The sequence below is a fragment of the Brachycentrus maculatus genome, unplaced genomic scaffold (assembly GCF_059751285.1).
Source record: "Brachycentrus maculatus isolate JH-2025_06_01 unplaced genomic scaffold, ASM5975128v1 h1tg000223l, whole genome shotgun sequence".
NCBI classification, from domain to species: domain Eukaryota; kingdom Metazoa; phylum Arthropoda; class Insecta; order Trichoptera; family Brachycentridae; genus Brachycentrus; species Brachycentrus maculatus.
In genome coordinates this window covers 5,373-19,440 of record NW_028280974.1, presented here as the reverse complement: position 1 = coordinate 19,440, position 14,068 = coordinate 5,373, and the positions used below count along the sequence as shown (strand labels likewise).

At 34.1% G+C, this 14,068-nt stretch overlaps 1 protein-coding gene across 2 annotated transcripts in view; it reads right to left on the bottom strand.

The window, feature by feature from the left end:
- Window positions 1-2,364, bottom strand: part of Sulf1 (Extracellular sulfatase Sulf1) — a 70,518-nt gene extending 68,154 nt beyond the window's left edge. For both annotated transcript variants that reach the window (XM_088264309.1, XM_088264310.1), the window contains exon 1: window positions 1,245-2,364. In XM_088264309.1, coding sequence (XP_088120435.1) covers window positions 1,245-2,239 — 995 coding nt within the window. In that variant the 5' untranslated portion in view covers window positions 2,240-2,364. The remainder of the gene's footprint in view (window positions 1-1,244) is intronic.
- Window positions 2,365-14,068: the final 11,704 nt, after the last annotated feature.

The window sequence follows — 14,068 nt, the reverse complement described above, 5'->3', positions numbered from 1 at the left end:
AAATGACGCAATAAATCCCGATAAGATTCTCATGCATCGTATATTTGTATAGTTATCTTGATAAAAAGTACACTCAATATTTTGCTGACAATTATTTGAAGGCCAAATCCATGATATAGTAAAACCTCGATATAACGGACCGATGGACTTTGCATATTAACACTTTTCATACAAAATCATAAATATATTTACATAAATAATCAAAATTGTTTTCATACAAAATCCATTTTGAAAATAAAACTACATCAAATCACACTTAAAACTAGGGTTTTTTTTCATGTAACGCGTGAAACGGCGTTCTGGCACCTTTTTTACGGATATATATATTTTTAATTTTACAAAATTAATTAGACGTAAAAATGTTTGTGATTAAATAGTTACAATATATATTTATACAATTCGTCAAAATGATTATATAAAATGTATTGTAATGAATATATAAATTATATTTGAATATTTTAAAGTGAATTTCGGGACCATTTTTGTTAAAAAAAGCCCTGCTTAAAACCTTTACCATAACTTACATGTACTTAATATTATTATAATACAATACTTAAACTCATTCAATTTAAATTCATTTTGCCAGAAAAAAATATCAAAAATCATGGTTTTCAACCCCTGCCTTGTTGTGTATATAACATATGATTTTTTCTAGCCTCGCACCAGTCTGATGATGTCGGTTACGACGAAACCCGGTCGCTGGTCAAATAAAATTTGTAATATTTTCTGACATCTCAACATTGGTGAAGAAGAATATGGAAGTCTGGCCATTTACGGGGCTTACGACCATTATAGGCTGGTTTAAGTGATCACTTTACACAAGTGTAACATTCACCATTACACGCGCGTAAAGTGATCACTTAAACCAGCTTATGACGGTCGAAAGCGCCGTAAATGCCCAGACATCCGTATTCTTCTTCATCTATGTTGAGATATAAAAAAATTATGTAAAAAATAACTGCTACTTGGAGATAATCCAGATTTGTGAATGAGTATTTGGTTACACACAAAATGTTGAAAATATTGTAAAATTTATGTGGAAAAAACTATTTAGTTGTTATAAAATTAACTAACTTTGTTTTCATCACTTTTTTTATTTTTTTGAAAAAAGTGGTGAAAACAAAGTCAATTAATTGTATAAAGTTCATAAAATGTGCCACAAAGTATCTGCGGAAAACATTCAAGAAATATTTAGTTGTTATTATATTTTATGCTTAAATTAATTAAACTGAGGGTGTTCTTACCTTGAAGGGCAGCACATGGGTGTTGTGGTGTACGCGTGACGGAACTCAGCTCCGGCGTCTCGAATCAGCCTCATAGTCCTCGGCATGAAGTTCAAACTCCCCAATTCGACATCCTGGTCGTCTGTCAGTATCAGCACTATGTTGGGCTTCCTCTCCTTGTTGGCGGGGAAGGGTATGAAGCCTCTGGGAATGGAAGAAGTTGGATTTCTGGCGTGCTGTCTTCCACGAGAGAAGTCATCACTTGCGCCTTGTCTTCTTGGGAATTCGTCATTCCTCTGCCGGCCCTCGTAGTTCAGTCCTCCAGCTCGTCTTACAAAGTCATCGTTGTTTTGCCTGGTTCTGCCGTAATCATCACTGGACTGCCTTGGTCTGGTATCGTCTGCATTTTTTCTGCCTCTCTCGAAATCTTCAGGGTTCTGCCTACCCCGAGGGTATTCGCTGTTCGTCCTTCCATTTCTGGCGTATTCGTCTCCAGCTACACTGCTGCTGCGATGTTTAGTCTGACTAGATTGGCGCCTGTCGTCATCATTGGTTTTTCGAGGATTTTCGTTTAGATCGACCGTTGATGACCTGGCGTGTGCGTATTCTTCTTGCGTGTGTCTGGAATATGGGTTTCGTCCAATGTTCGCTTGTGTTTCAGTGAAATCTTTTAAGATTTCTTCAGAGCTGCGTCTTATATCAGCGAAGTCTTCATCAGACAATCTAGAAGGTATAATTTCTCCGGCTTTTCTTCTGATAAGTCGATTTTTAGGTTTCGGAGTATTTCTTTCCACTGCTGGCTCAATAGGATAGTGTTCAGCACTTTCGTGAGCACTCTCGGATCCTTGATTTGTAATTGAATACCTCCTTTCGTTTCTTCTCAGCTGTTCTTTATTACCATCGTGTATCTTAGGTCTGTCGTTGAGAAAGTCTGCAGAATCGTCTAGAACTTCTTCGTTGGCGAATATAACGAGAAAGTTGGTAGATAGAACTAAAATAGCTGTACAGAGCTTCATTTTGCTAATCAGAAACTCTTTATATCTTCATATTTGCTTTGGACTTTGTAACAATTCAATGCTTGTTTTAAATACGACGTCGATATCTTTTCAAGATATTTTTGATAACCACTTCAGGCAGCTCATTTTCTGAAAAAAATAAATAATGTTTTAGTCTAAAAAAAACAAGCATGATTGAGTATGAGAGTAAATAATCCTTCATCAATAAATCATATTAAGTATTTTTTTACCAACTTTGTTCGTTTTAGGTAAGTACTAAAATAAAGTTAAATGTGACCTTTGCGTGACTCACATATAGCGAAAAGTACGAGTATGTGACCTAAGGAAACGAAGAAGGTGGACTCGGTACATAAAAAAGATGATTCAAGTGGGAAACACTGTATTGTATGTTGGATAAACATTGATTATTAATGCACCTACACACTTTGCATGGAAACGTATACAAGACACTATTTATGGACGAGATTCTTTGTAAAAAATATACCACGTTTTTGTTTACACAAGAAATGTTTGTATTATATTCCTTGCTGTGGTTGACTGAAGATAATTTTTGATAAACAATGCATTCAAAATTCATAAATATCTTATAATATACATAATATTTCTTAAATTTTGTAGCCGAAACAATAATAAACTGCCGTAGAACGGGGCTACATGAACTTTGATGTGTTACTTGAGCCCAGTACAAAAACGAGATTTAAATCTGTATTTCGTCTACAATAATGAACGTATCGTGACAATAAGTGTCACCTGTCAGGGAAACAATGATATATTATTTCGAGAAATAAAAATGCTTTGTGTTCTGATCCACTCGCATTTTTATTAACCAACTAGTTTCGGCAACAACCTGTTGCCCTCTTCAGGGTTACCCTCTTCAGTAATAAATTAAACCCTGAAGAGGGCTCTTTGCCTTGCTTTGCTTTCAATATTCAAAACAAAACAATGATATCATCAGATAATCCAGATTTTGTGAACAAGTGTTTGGATACACTCAAAATGTTGTCAGTTAAAATATAGTATGATACATAGAAAAAATAGGGATATGTTTGCAAATAAGGATGTAGTTAGCAAAAGAAGGATAAGAGTAAACCAAAGGCAGTAGAGATGTTTCTCTCAGACAAATATGCGACAGAATGACGTATGGTAGATGTTCGAATGGTGTTATAAAGGAAAAATGCAAGGCTGAGGATAAGTTCTATCGATAAAATTAAGAAAGATGTGCTGAGATGGCTTGGGCATATCGCTTACTCCTTTTAAGAACGCCATAAATAAAAAATCGTCAATTTTCAGTTGTGCATGTTTTCGGAATGCCCAAAAAATGTACTATATCCCAGCAAAAGAGGCATATTTTAAGCTTAATATTTACCCGCTACAGAGCAGAAAGTGTTGTTTTTGCATTTTGAAGAAAAGGTATGGCTTAATAATTTTTTTACATTGTATTATATTATTATTTAATACATTGTATTATATTTTTAAACTTTAAAAACGTTCGAATGAAAAATCAAGTTTTTTGATTTATGACGTTCTTGAAAGAAGTGAGAGATATGTGAATCGAATGAGTGAAGAAATAACAGTAAAAAAATTGGTTGGTGATAGAAGCAGAGGAAGGCCTGTCTACCTTGCGGGGGAGTGGCGTGATGGTAACTGAGGTTTTTTTAGCAGGCAGTACGCGGCTAGCGCTTACTGAGCACCAAAGATAAAAAGAAAAGCTATGAAATTGAAGACGTTCGGTTTGCAGACGTCAATGAACCACCGAGTGGATCATAAAATTATAATGTTTGTATGGAGCGCAATAAACAGGCAACTAAAACTCTGAGTTCGCGTGCGGAGCCGCTCTAATGCCACGCTGTACGCTATATTAACAACATTGTTTATTTCTAACAGAGGAAACTGACAGAATAAATTAGAGATGTTCGTGCGATCGCTACACAAAGCTCGGCATCGTCTTCGAAAGGGTTGCACAACGCTATTAAATCTGGTTCAATAAGTAACTCAGCTTAAAAAATGGTGTACGCCCCATTTTGTATTTTATATAACTAACTAACTAACTTATTTATTGATTTGGCGTTTAATTTGTAGAACTACATTTTAATTTATGTATTAATTTTAAATCAAACAAAGATTTTTTGAGTCTACTAAGTTGTATTTTATTAACAAAACCACATAAAAAATTATATTGTGACAATTGTTTCGCCTTGTTAGGGCATTATCAAACGAATGTCTTTGATAATGCCTTGATAATGCTTAAACGAATGTCTTGATAATGCCTTTGACATTCGTTTGATAATGCCCTAACAAGGCGAAACAATTGTCACAATATAATTTTTATGTATTTTTGTTAGTAAAATACAACTTAGTAGACTCAAAAAATCTGTGTTTGATTTAAAATTAATACATAAACTTACTAACTAACCATCACGCTGCTTTTCTGCAGGGGTGGGCAGAGAGAATAGAAAGCCACACCAATATGTCTTTGCAAACAATCTTCGCCTATTCTACATTTATGCATCTCTTCATACATACATACACGCCGATTATTCCAAGTAATGACCTGACAACTTTCAAGTGTTTGAAATATTTGATAATGCCAAGTTTTTCTAGGTCTTCCTATTCTTACATTTCCAACTAATACATTCGCCTGATAAATTTGTTTTACTGTTCTTTCCCCGCTCATTCGATGCACATGCTTAAACCATCTCCACACATCTCTCTTTTGATAATTCGAAATGTCATAAACTGCAATATTGAAAAACGATAGAAATTCATAAAAATAAAAATAATAATAAACACATAATTGACAATATGACAATGACCAAAGACTTCCCCTTATAGTCTATGTTCTCATTAACAAAAAATTAAATAAATAAAAATAAGAAACAGCTCCAACTCCCTCTTCATCCTTCAACGTCCCAAGGACACAACTCTAAAATTTAGACTTGGCTTCATATACGGTGTTTTTAAATACGCGGAATGCATCGAAACACGTGTCATATCGATTTTAAGAAATGATGGTATTTACTAAGTAAATATTAACATATTAAAATAATAAAATAAAATATTTTTCATACGAAATACCGTTGTACCGCATCGTAAATGAGTAATAACTCCAAAGTACCATTCTACGATAAGCCCGTGACGTCAGAGATACGATGGTAAACACCTAGAACCGGTAAAAAAGTAAAGTTCAAAACGGTTAAAGATCCAATCTGAATGCCGTAGTGTTGGGACGCGTCGCCGTCCGCTGTCGGTCAGGGCCCGGCGGCAATCTGCCCATCCCTACGCGCTCAATAAACTCCGCCTTGTCCATGGTCAATTATTATCACACCGCAAGATAATAAACGAGAATAAAGTACTAGAGCAGTGTTCCGCAAAGTGTGTTTTTTTAGATGGGAATTGCATTTATTAAAAAAAAAAAAACAGAAAAGTTTCAATGAACTCTTTCAAAGGTATCCTCTCTTACAGTCTCTTTTAGACTGAGTACCTTCTTAGAATTAGTTATGTGAAGGTACGATAAGTTAGATAAAGTCAAGCGAGTCCAAATCGAGTAAAGATAGCTAAGGTTAAAAAGTCGTACCAAAAAAAAAAAGAAAAAGAAAAAAAAAAGAAAGTTGTTTTTTAATAAACTCTTTTAGAGATATGATCTCTTAAAGTCTCTTTAAGAGTTTAAACGGTGCTCGTTGCATTTATTATTTACCTTGCTTATTATGTACAAGGTTTATAGATCATTTAGTGGATTTTTGTTTCTTCTAGCTAATTAAATATGTTTTTATTTGAATCTGTGTTGGGAACAGGAGGGATAATCTGTGGGGGCCAAACAGAGTTTCTCAGCATTTGCTCATTACTGGGAGGAAACCACGTTGCACTCCTCAGGAGAAGGCGGACTGTTGACTGTCATCAGCAGACCTTCCGTTCCACTAGAAGAGGGTTCGGCATTTTGTGTCCTACTTTGGTTTATGTTACCAATGTCAAAGTGCGTGCCGCGGCACACTGGTGTACCGTGGTGATTAGTTAGTGTACCGCGGAAAAAAATCTAGTTTTGAGATGATAACACACCTAGAAAAAGCTGAAAACTACGCGACCGAAGCGCTTTGTTGCGCGAAGACCGTGCGAATTGGGATCTTGACTCTGACCACTATTAAATAATAAAAAAAGAGAACATTTTTTCAATGTTTTTTGCAGATACTTTGTGGGACTTTTATAAACTTTATAAAATTAAACAACATTTATAATTAAACAACAGTTAAACAACAGTTATATAATTTTTTGACATCTCATCAAAGATGAAGAAGAATATGGAAGTCTGGGCATTTACGGGGCTGATGACCGTCATAGGCTGGTTTAAGTGATCACTTTACACACGTGTAACATTCACCAATTGTTCCCATTATTGACAACTTAAATTCTTGAAAGCTCTATATATATGAACCAATTAAGAAACAATGTTCTTGAATCACTAGAACTTCACTAGAGACATCTATTGGTGAGATGAAAAGAAGCTTTTTATTGAGCAGAAACTCTTTTATTAGTATGTGAGGTCCAAATCCTAGATTATAATCACACACATGAGAAACGCCAGAAAAAAAAAATATTTTTATTATTTAAGCTTATAGTTTGACCAGATTATTTATTCACAACATTTTGAGTGTGTCCAAATACTTGCTTAGTGTTAAGCAATTATATAAAAATAACTCCTGTAATTGGAGATAATCCAGATTTTGTGAACAAGTATTTGGACACACTCAAAATGTTGTTATTAAACAACTTTCTTTTTAAAAACAACATTTAGGAGTTTTTAAATCATATTTGCATATGGTGTACGGAGTGCGTGGAAGTTTTTGGTAAGGGAAGGAAGGATAACTTATTATGAGTATTTCAATGTTTTAGAATTTAGTACATAAACCCTGATGATGACAAGGTACTTTTCGAAACCGGTTGGATAAAGTGTACCAATAAAAAAGTGGTTAAAACAAATTTGTTTAATTTTATAAAGTTTTAAAAAAAGAGAACGCCTGAGGACGATCAACGATGAGGTGAGAGCAGCCTTATCAACAATTACTCCAATTTTTTTCATCACCTGTGCTCAGTTAAACAGGCTCAAAATTTGCATTAAACATCATATATTATTTATGTTTTCAGATATTAATAAAAAATCACATTTTAATAAAAACAAGAGCCGACACCGCGAGAGCAAAGAGCCTTCTTAGGACATCGGAAATGAAGACCCTTTGACCAATTGCAGGCCTAACACTTCGCGACAGAGTTAGAATCTCAGAAATAAGAAAAATCTGCGATGTTAAAGATGATGTGCGATGGCGAAGAGAAAGAAGACGTTTCTGGAGAGATCATGTGGGAAGAGCGAGTTCGGATCGAGTGGTGAGGGTGGCAGCGGACAGCAGCATAGGCGGGATCAGACCCCCGGGAAGACCACCTAAACGATGGAAGGATAGCTGGTCTTCCACCTCCCAGGAGCGACCCGAGAATGACAGGAACTAGTCCTAAAAGAAGAAGAAGAATAAGAAGAAGATAATAAATCAATTTTGAATAAACTTAGTTTACTTCTTTGGTGTACCTTTAAAAATTCTTGATTTGGTAGGTACCTTGAACAGAAAAAGTTTGCGGAACACTGCACTAAAACTAGAATATGGGTCGAATGCTCGAACAGTGCTCCATTATCTCGTAGTTCAGATTAAATAAATATGAATTTATATACAGTGTACGGAAGTGAAGCATGGAGTGGGCAAAAGAAGGAAAAAGTAGACTGCATACAGACGAATGTGCGATAAAACCAGGGTGCGGGTAAAATTAAAAATCCGTGAAGAAATGGAAAAAAAAGTTTATCTTTGAAATAAATTTGGAAAAGAAAAGAGTAATTGAAGGATAAGACAAGAAAAAAAGACAAGGATAAGACAAGAGAAAAAAAAAAGAAAAAAAGACTATTATATCTTTTATTATATAACATTAAACCACGAGTGTATGTATAAATTTTGAAAAGGAAAGCGTAATTGAAGGATAAAAAGTTGTAAAAATATTTTCTAATGTATTTTATAAAAAACAAATCAATTTATATCGGCATATCGCTCACTCCTTTCAAGAACGTCATAAATAAAAAATCGTCAATTTTTAGTTGTGCATGTTTTCGGAATGCCCAGAAAATGTACTATATCCCAGCAAAAGAGGCATATTTTTAACTTACTATTTACACGCTACAGGGCAGAAAGTGTTGTTTTTGCATTTCGAACAGAAGGTATTGTTCAATTATTTTTTTTTAAATATACTAAATATTTTTCAAATTGAGAAAAAACCTGCAGGTTTTACCTAAAAAGATCTGTTGCACAGTAAAAAGTTAAATAAGTGGCTTGATATTTATTTTTAATACATTGTATTATATTTTTAAACTTAAAAAAACGTTCTCCTGAAAAATCAAGTTTTTTGATTTGTGACGTTCTTGAAAGGAGTGAGCTATATGTACATAAAAAGGAGTAGAGTTTCGTACATCTTTTATTCTATTACCACAATATACATACACAAAGTAAATATTCCAAAATGTCTTTAGCCCGCATTTGAGCGATATACGCGAAATACAAAATGGCTTTTTAATTCACATTGCGTCGTTACAAAAAAGCGCCTCTTTGAAGATCTATTTCGGAGATAATATGATCCGGAGGACCAAAGAAACATGACGCCGTCTCTTTGTGACCCCAACTCTTTCAGACTTCCATCCTTCACAATCGTACTATGTACCTATACTTTGCCCAAAACGCTCGCATTGTTAGACTCCCCATTCTTATAGGATTCTATCGCTATGTATATTGTATATAAATGTGTACAAGAATACAATCTGTGAATGTTAAATACATTACACAAACGAACGCCTAAAAAGGTTAAAAAATAAGCCAAAATTCCGCCCTAATCTACATAGTATTCTATTATTTATTGATTCGGCATTAACTTTGTGGAATGACATGATTATTTAATTAAATTAAACACTTGAATAATTCACTGAATTGAGTTTTATTTTTATTTACGACTAGTTTCGAAAACGACAATTGTTTTCATCTTCTGGTACAAATTAAAAGTTTTAATTTGTACCAGAAGATGAAAACAACTGTCGTTTTCGAAACTAGTCGTAAATAAAAATAAAACTCAATTCAGTGGATTATTCCAATGTTTAATTTAATTAAAATACATAGTATTCATAACATTTGTGAGTTTGTAAACGTAAGGCATTTAGATTGATAAAATGATGAAAAAAGGAATATAAGATGTTAATATTATTAGATTGGTGTGACGTTTCATTCTCTCTACCTACCCTTATAGGGAAGCGGTGTGATGGATGATAAGTTAGCTATATTATTTTTTGACATCTCATCAAAGATGATGAAGAATATGGAAGTCTGGGCATTTACGGGGCTGACGACCGTCATAGGCTGGTTTAAGTGATCACTTTACACACGTGTAACATTCACCAATCCTACCCATTATTGACAACCACACTACTCAAATTCTCGGAAGTTCAATATATATATGAACCAATTTAGAACCTTGTTCTTGAATCACTAGAACTTCACTAGAGACATTTATCGAGAACAATATGAAAATAACTCCTGTAATTGGAGATAATCCAGATTTTGTGAACAAGTATTTGGACACACTCAAAATGTTGTAGATAAGTTAGTTAGTACTGTTTTAAGAAATGCCTTATGGATAGTTTTGTCGTGCTTTGTTCATTACTTCTATAAAAATTGTTTTGTTCGTAATTACTGTTTTCAGATATTCGCATAAATACAAAGTTTTTATTTTATTTATTGTTTCGGCATTAACTTTGTGGTAAGACATGTTGCAATGATTAAAGAAAACACTTCGTTTTTTACCACTTGAGTTTTATTATAGACTACTTGTTTCAGAAGTTAAACTTCCATCATTCAGGTCTGTATAATAACAATATTGATATTATTTATTATTTATATTATTTATATTGATACCAATGTTGTCATCAATTCATATTACAATAACCGATAACTATTTGACCATAATTTGCGCGACAAACATGACAATTTATTATAAAGGTCGAAACAATTCCGGGCGCGAGACATTTTATTTGATCTCATTCAAGTGTTCTGGACAGTCAAATTGACTGTTCTTATGTTGCGTATTGCAACTCTGGTTCCAACCCTTATGTATGGAAGCGAAGCATGGATTTGGCAAAAGAAGGATGAAAGCAGACTGAATGCAGTCGAAATGCGATCCCTCAGACGAATGTGTGGCAAAACAATCTCTGATAGATGTTCGAATGATGAAATAAGGAAAGAATGCAAGGCTGTGAGATACGCATTATCGATAAAATTAAGAAAGGTGTGTTGAGATGGTTTGGACACGTGGAACGTATGGGTGAGGAAAGAACGGTTGAACAAATTTATGAGGCGAATGTAGTTGGAAAAAAGAGCAGAGGAAGACCGAGAAAAACTTGGCACGATCAGGTATGCCAAATACTTGAAAGCGGTCAGGTTAGGAGTAGAAACAATCGGCGGGTATGTATGAGGAGATGCATGAACGTGGAAGAGGCGAAGAATGTTTGCAAAGACACTCTCTCTCGGCCTACCCCTGCGGAGAAGCGGCGTGATGGTTAGTTAGTTAGTTTTTAGTTTTAAAACTTCGTTTTAAAACTGATGTCGCAGGTTTGATTCTCGCCAAGTAAAAATCGACTTCGAGCAAGGTTTATTTAAAATTAGTCTGAATATTATGATGTACTATTTAAACATACTATTTTTATCAACTGCGGAATATATATTTATTTAAAATTTACATACAAAATAAGTTATAAAGAAGTGACTATACGAATTCATTAATTCCTAGCACCCGCGTTCAAATCCTGGAGTAGGCAATTATTTCTCACACTCTTTGCGTTTCATTTCCAGATATCGCTCACTCCTTTCAAGAACGTCATAAATAAAAAATCGTCAATTTTCAGTTGTGCATGTTCTCGGAATTCCATGAAAATTTACTATATCCCAGCAAAAGCGGCATATTTTAAACTTAATATTTACCCGCTACAGGGCAGAAAGTGTTGTTTTTGCATTTTGAAGAAAAGGTATTGTTTAATTATTTTTTTAAATATACTAAATATTTTTCAAATGGAGAAAAAACCTTCAGGTTTTACCTGAAAAGATCTGTTGCACAGTAAAAAGTTCAATAAGTGGCTTGATATTTATTTTGAATACATTGAGTTATATTTTTTAACTTTAAAAATGATCTCCTGAAAAATCAAGTTTTTATTTTATTTTAGACGTTCTTGATAGGAGTGAGCGATATAACAAAAATCAGTATTCAAGACCTCGAAGCTTTCTTAAATTTGAATGCCTTCAAAATATCGAACAAACAAACGTAACGAGAGTGGTCCGGAATGTCGATTGTTTAAAAGGCACTTCAAGTACCTACCCATTAAATAATGAAGTTAGTCCCTTCCCTATTATGGGAATCTTACCCAGAATATTAAGTTAGGTTAGAATAAATATTAGGGCGGGATTTTCAAAACTTGGAATCATCGTTCTATTGAAACCGGAGTTTGGGAATCCATAGACAATTAGTAACCTGTTTACAATAGAAGGGCGCTACTTGTTCTATGGAATTCAGTTCTCAAAAGGCATTTGAACTAAGGTTATGCAAATGGTGTCCATATATTTTATTTTTTATTTTATAGAGAAATATTTGTGTTTTTTTATTTTATTATTGTATTTTATTATTTACATAAATAATTCAATTTCATTTATTTATTGATTTGGCGTTTAATTTGTAGAACTCCATTTTAAATTATGTATAAATTTTAAATCAAACAATCGCCACTATATAATATGTATTAGTTGGAAATGCAAGAATAGGAAGACCTAGAAAAACTTGGCAATATCAAATATTTCAAACACTTGAAAGTGGTCAGGTCATTAGTTGGAATAATCGGCGTGTGTATGTATGAGGAGATGCATAAATGTAGAATAGGCGAATATTGTTTGCAAAGACATATTGGTGTGGCTTTCTATTTTCTCTGCCTACCCCTGCTGCAAAGCAGCGTGATGGTTAGTTAGTTAGTTTATGTATTAATTTTAAATCAAACACAGATTTTTTGAGTCTACTAAGTTGTATTTTATTAACAAAAACACAAAAAAATTTTATTGTGACAATAATTTCGCCTTGTTAGGGCATTATCAAACGAATGTCAAAGGCATTCATTGTCAAGACATTCGTTTAGGCATTATCAAGGCATTATCAAAGATATTCGTTTGATAATGCCCTAACAAGGCGAAACAATTGTCACAATATAATTTTTATGTGTTTTTGTTAATAAAATACAACTTAGTAGTCTAAAAAAATCTGTGTTTGATGTAAAATTAATACATAATTTCAATTTTATCCTATTTCTGTGAGCATAAGCGGCTCATTATTAGAAATAGGTATCAAATTGTGGTAGGGTAGGTTCGAGCCGAGATACTCTTACTCGAGAGTCCGCGACACTAACCACGGGACCACAACCCGACACGATAGTGACAACCACTTGATAGGTCAGGAGTCGGAATAATCGGCGTGTACGTATGAAAAGATGCATGAATGTGTAAATGCGAAAATTGTTTGATAATACATATTGGTGTGGCGTTCTATTCTCTCTGCCTACCTCTGCAGGGAAATTGAGTGATGGTTACTTAGTTTTCTAAATGTATTTAGAATTCTTAATTAAAGAATTAAATTGTCCGCCTCCGTAGTGTAATGGTCAGCACGCTCGGTTACCGTTCTGGAGGTCCCGGGTTCGATTCCCAAGGGGGGTAAAATAAATATTAGTGATTTTTTCACTGTAATATTAATTCAAAATTACCATGGACTGGTACCTGAAGCGGAGGGCTGATCACCTTTCCTTCATGTATAAACGATCAAGATAACACTGCGTTTATATGACACAGTGCCCTATGCACCATTTGGGTGCGGATAAGGGTTTTATTATTATTTATTATTAATTAAAGGAAACTGTATTAACGTACGCATGAACATGGAAGAGGGGAAGAATGTTTGCAAAGAACGAGTGGTTTGGCATTCTATCCTTCCTCTCTGTCAAAAGGGATGAATTTCAAAGGGAGTCAGAGTTAGTCAGGTAGTCAAATCGAATAAGAGGTCAGAACAGGTGACGTTACGTTAGGTTATGACACCGAGGTCACTGCAGGTCAAGATTCAAGCTGGAGCTAGCGGACGTTATCAGAGAAGGGAATTTAATAATAACAGGACAAGTTACGAGGAGTTATTTAGAGCGAGAATGTGAGGAAGTGCGGTGAATGCTTTACACTTATATCGGAATCTCTAGGGGTTAATGGAGATAAAATATCGCGTAGGTCGGCCTAGAAATTTCGGGTTCAACCCTCTGATAATCCTAAATTTAACTCTCTCCCTAACTGAACCACCAATTTAAGTGTTCATTCCTTAAATTCAGTAAAGACCTTTTAGCAAAATGCTAAGGAAAAAGTGACGTATTAAAAATGTCTATCTTAAGGGGTACTAGGCCAGCTCATGACTCACCAAAATTTAAAAAATTACCTCATTAAAAGTGCCTTAGTTTTCCCGATATTTCCACTTTTATGAATTTCCCGAACATCTACCCCTAAGATCAGTTTTCTGAGTGCCGCTTCTTAAAAATTTCATATTTTAGGATTCTAATTTATGGTTTACAATAAATAACAAAAATAGTTTTATTTAACATAAACACTTTTCACACTTTACAAAAGCATAGCATTTCTTTACATCGGAATTCCTAATAAATGAAATAATTATAAAATCAGCTCATTTTGCATTAAAAAA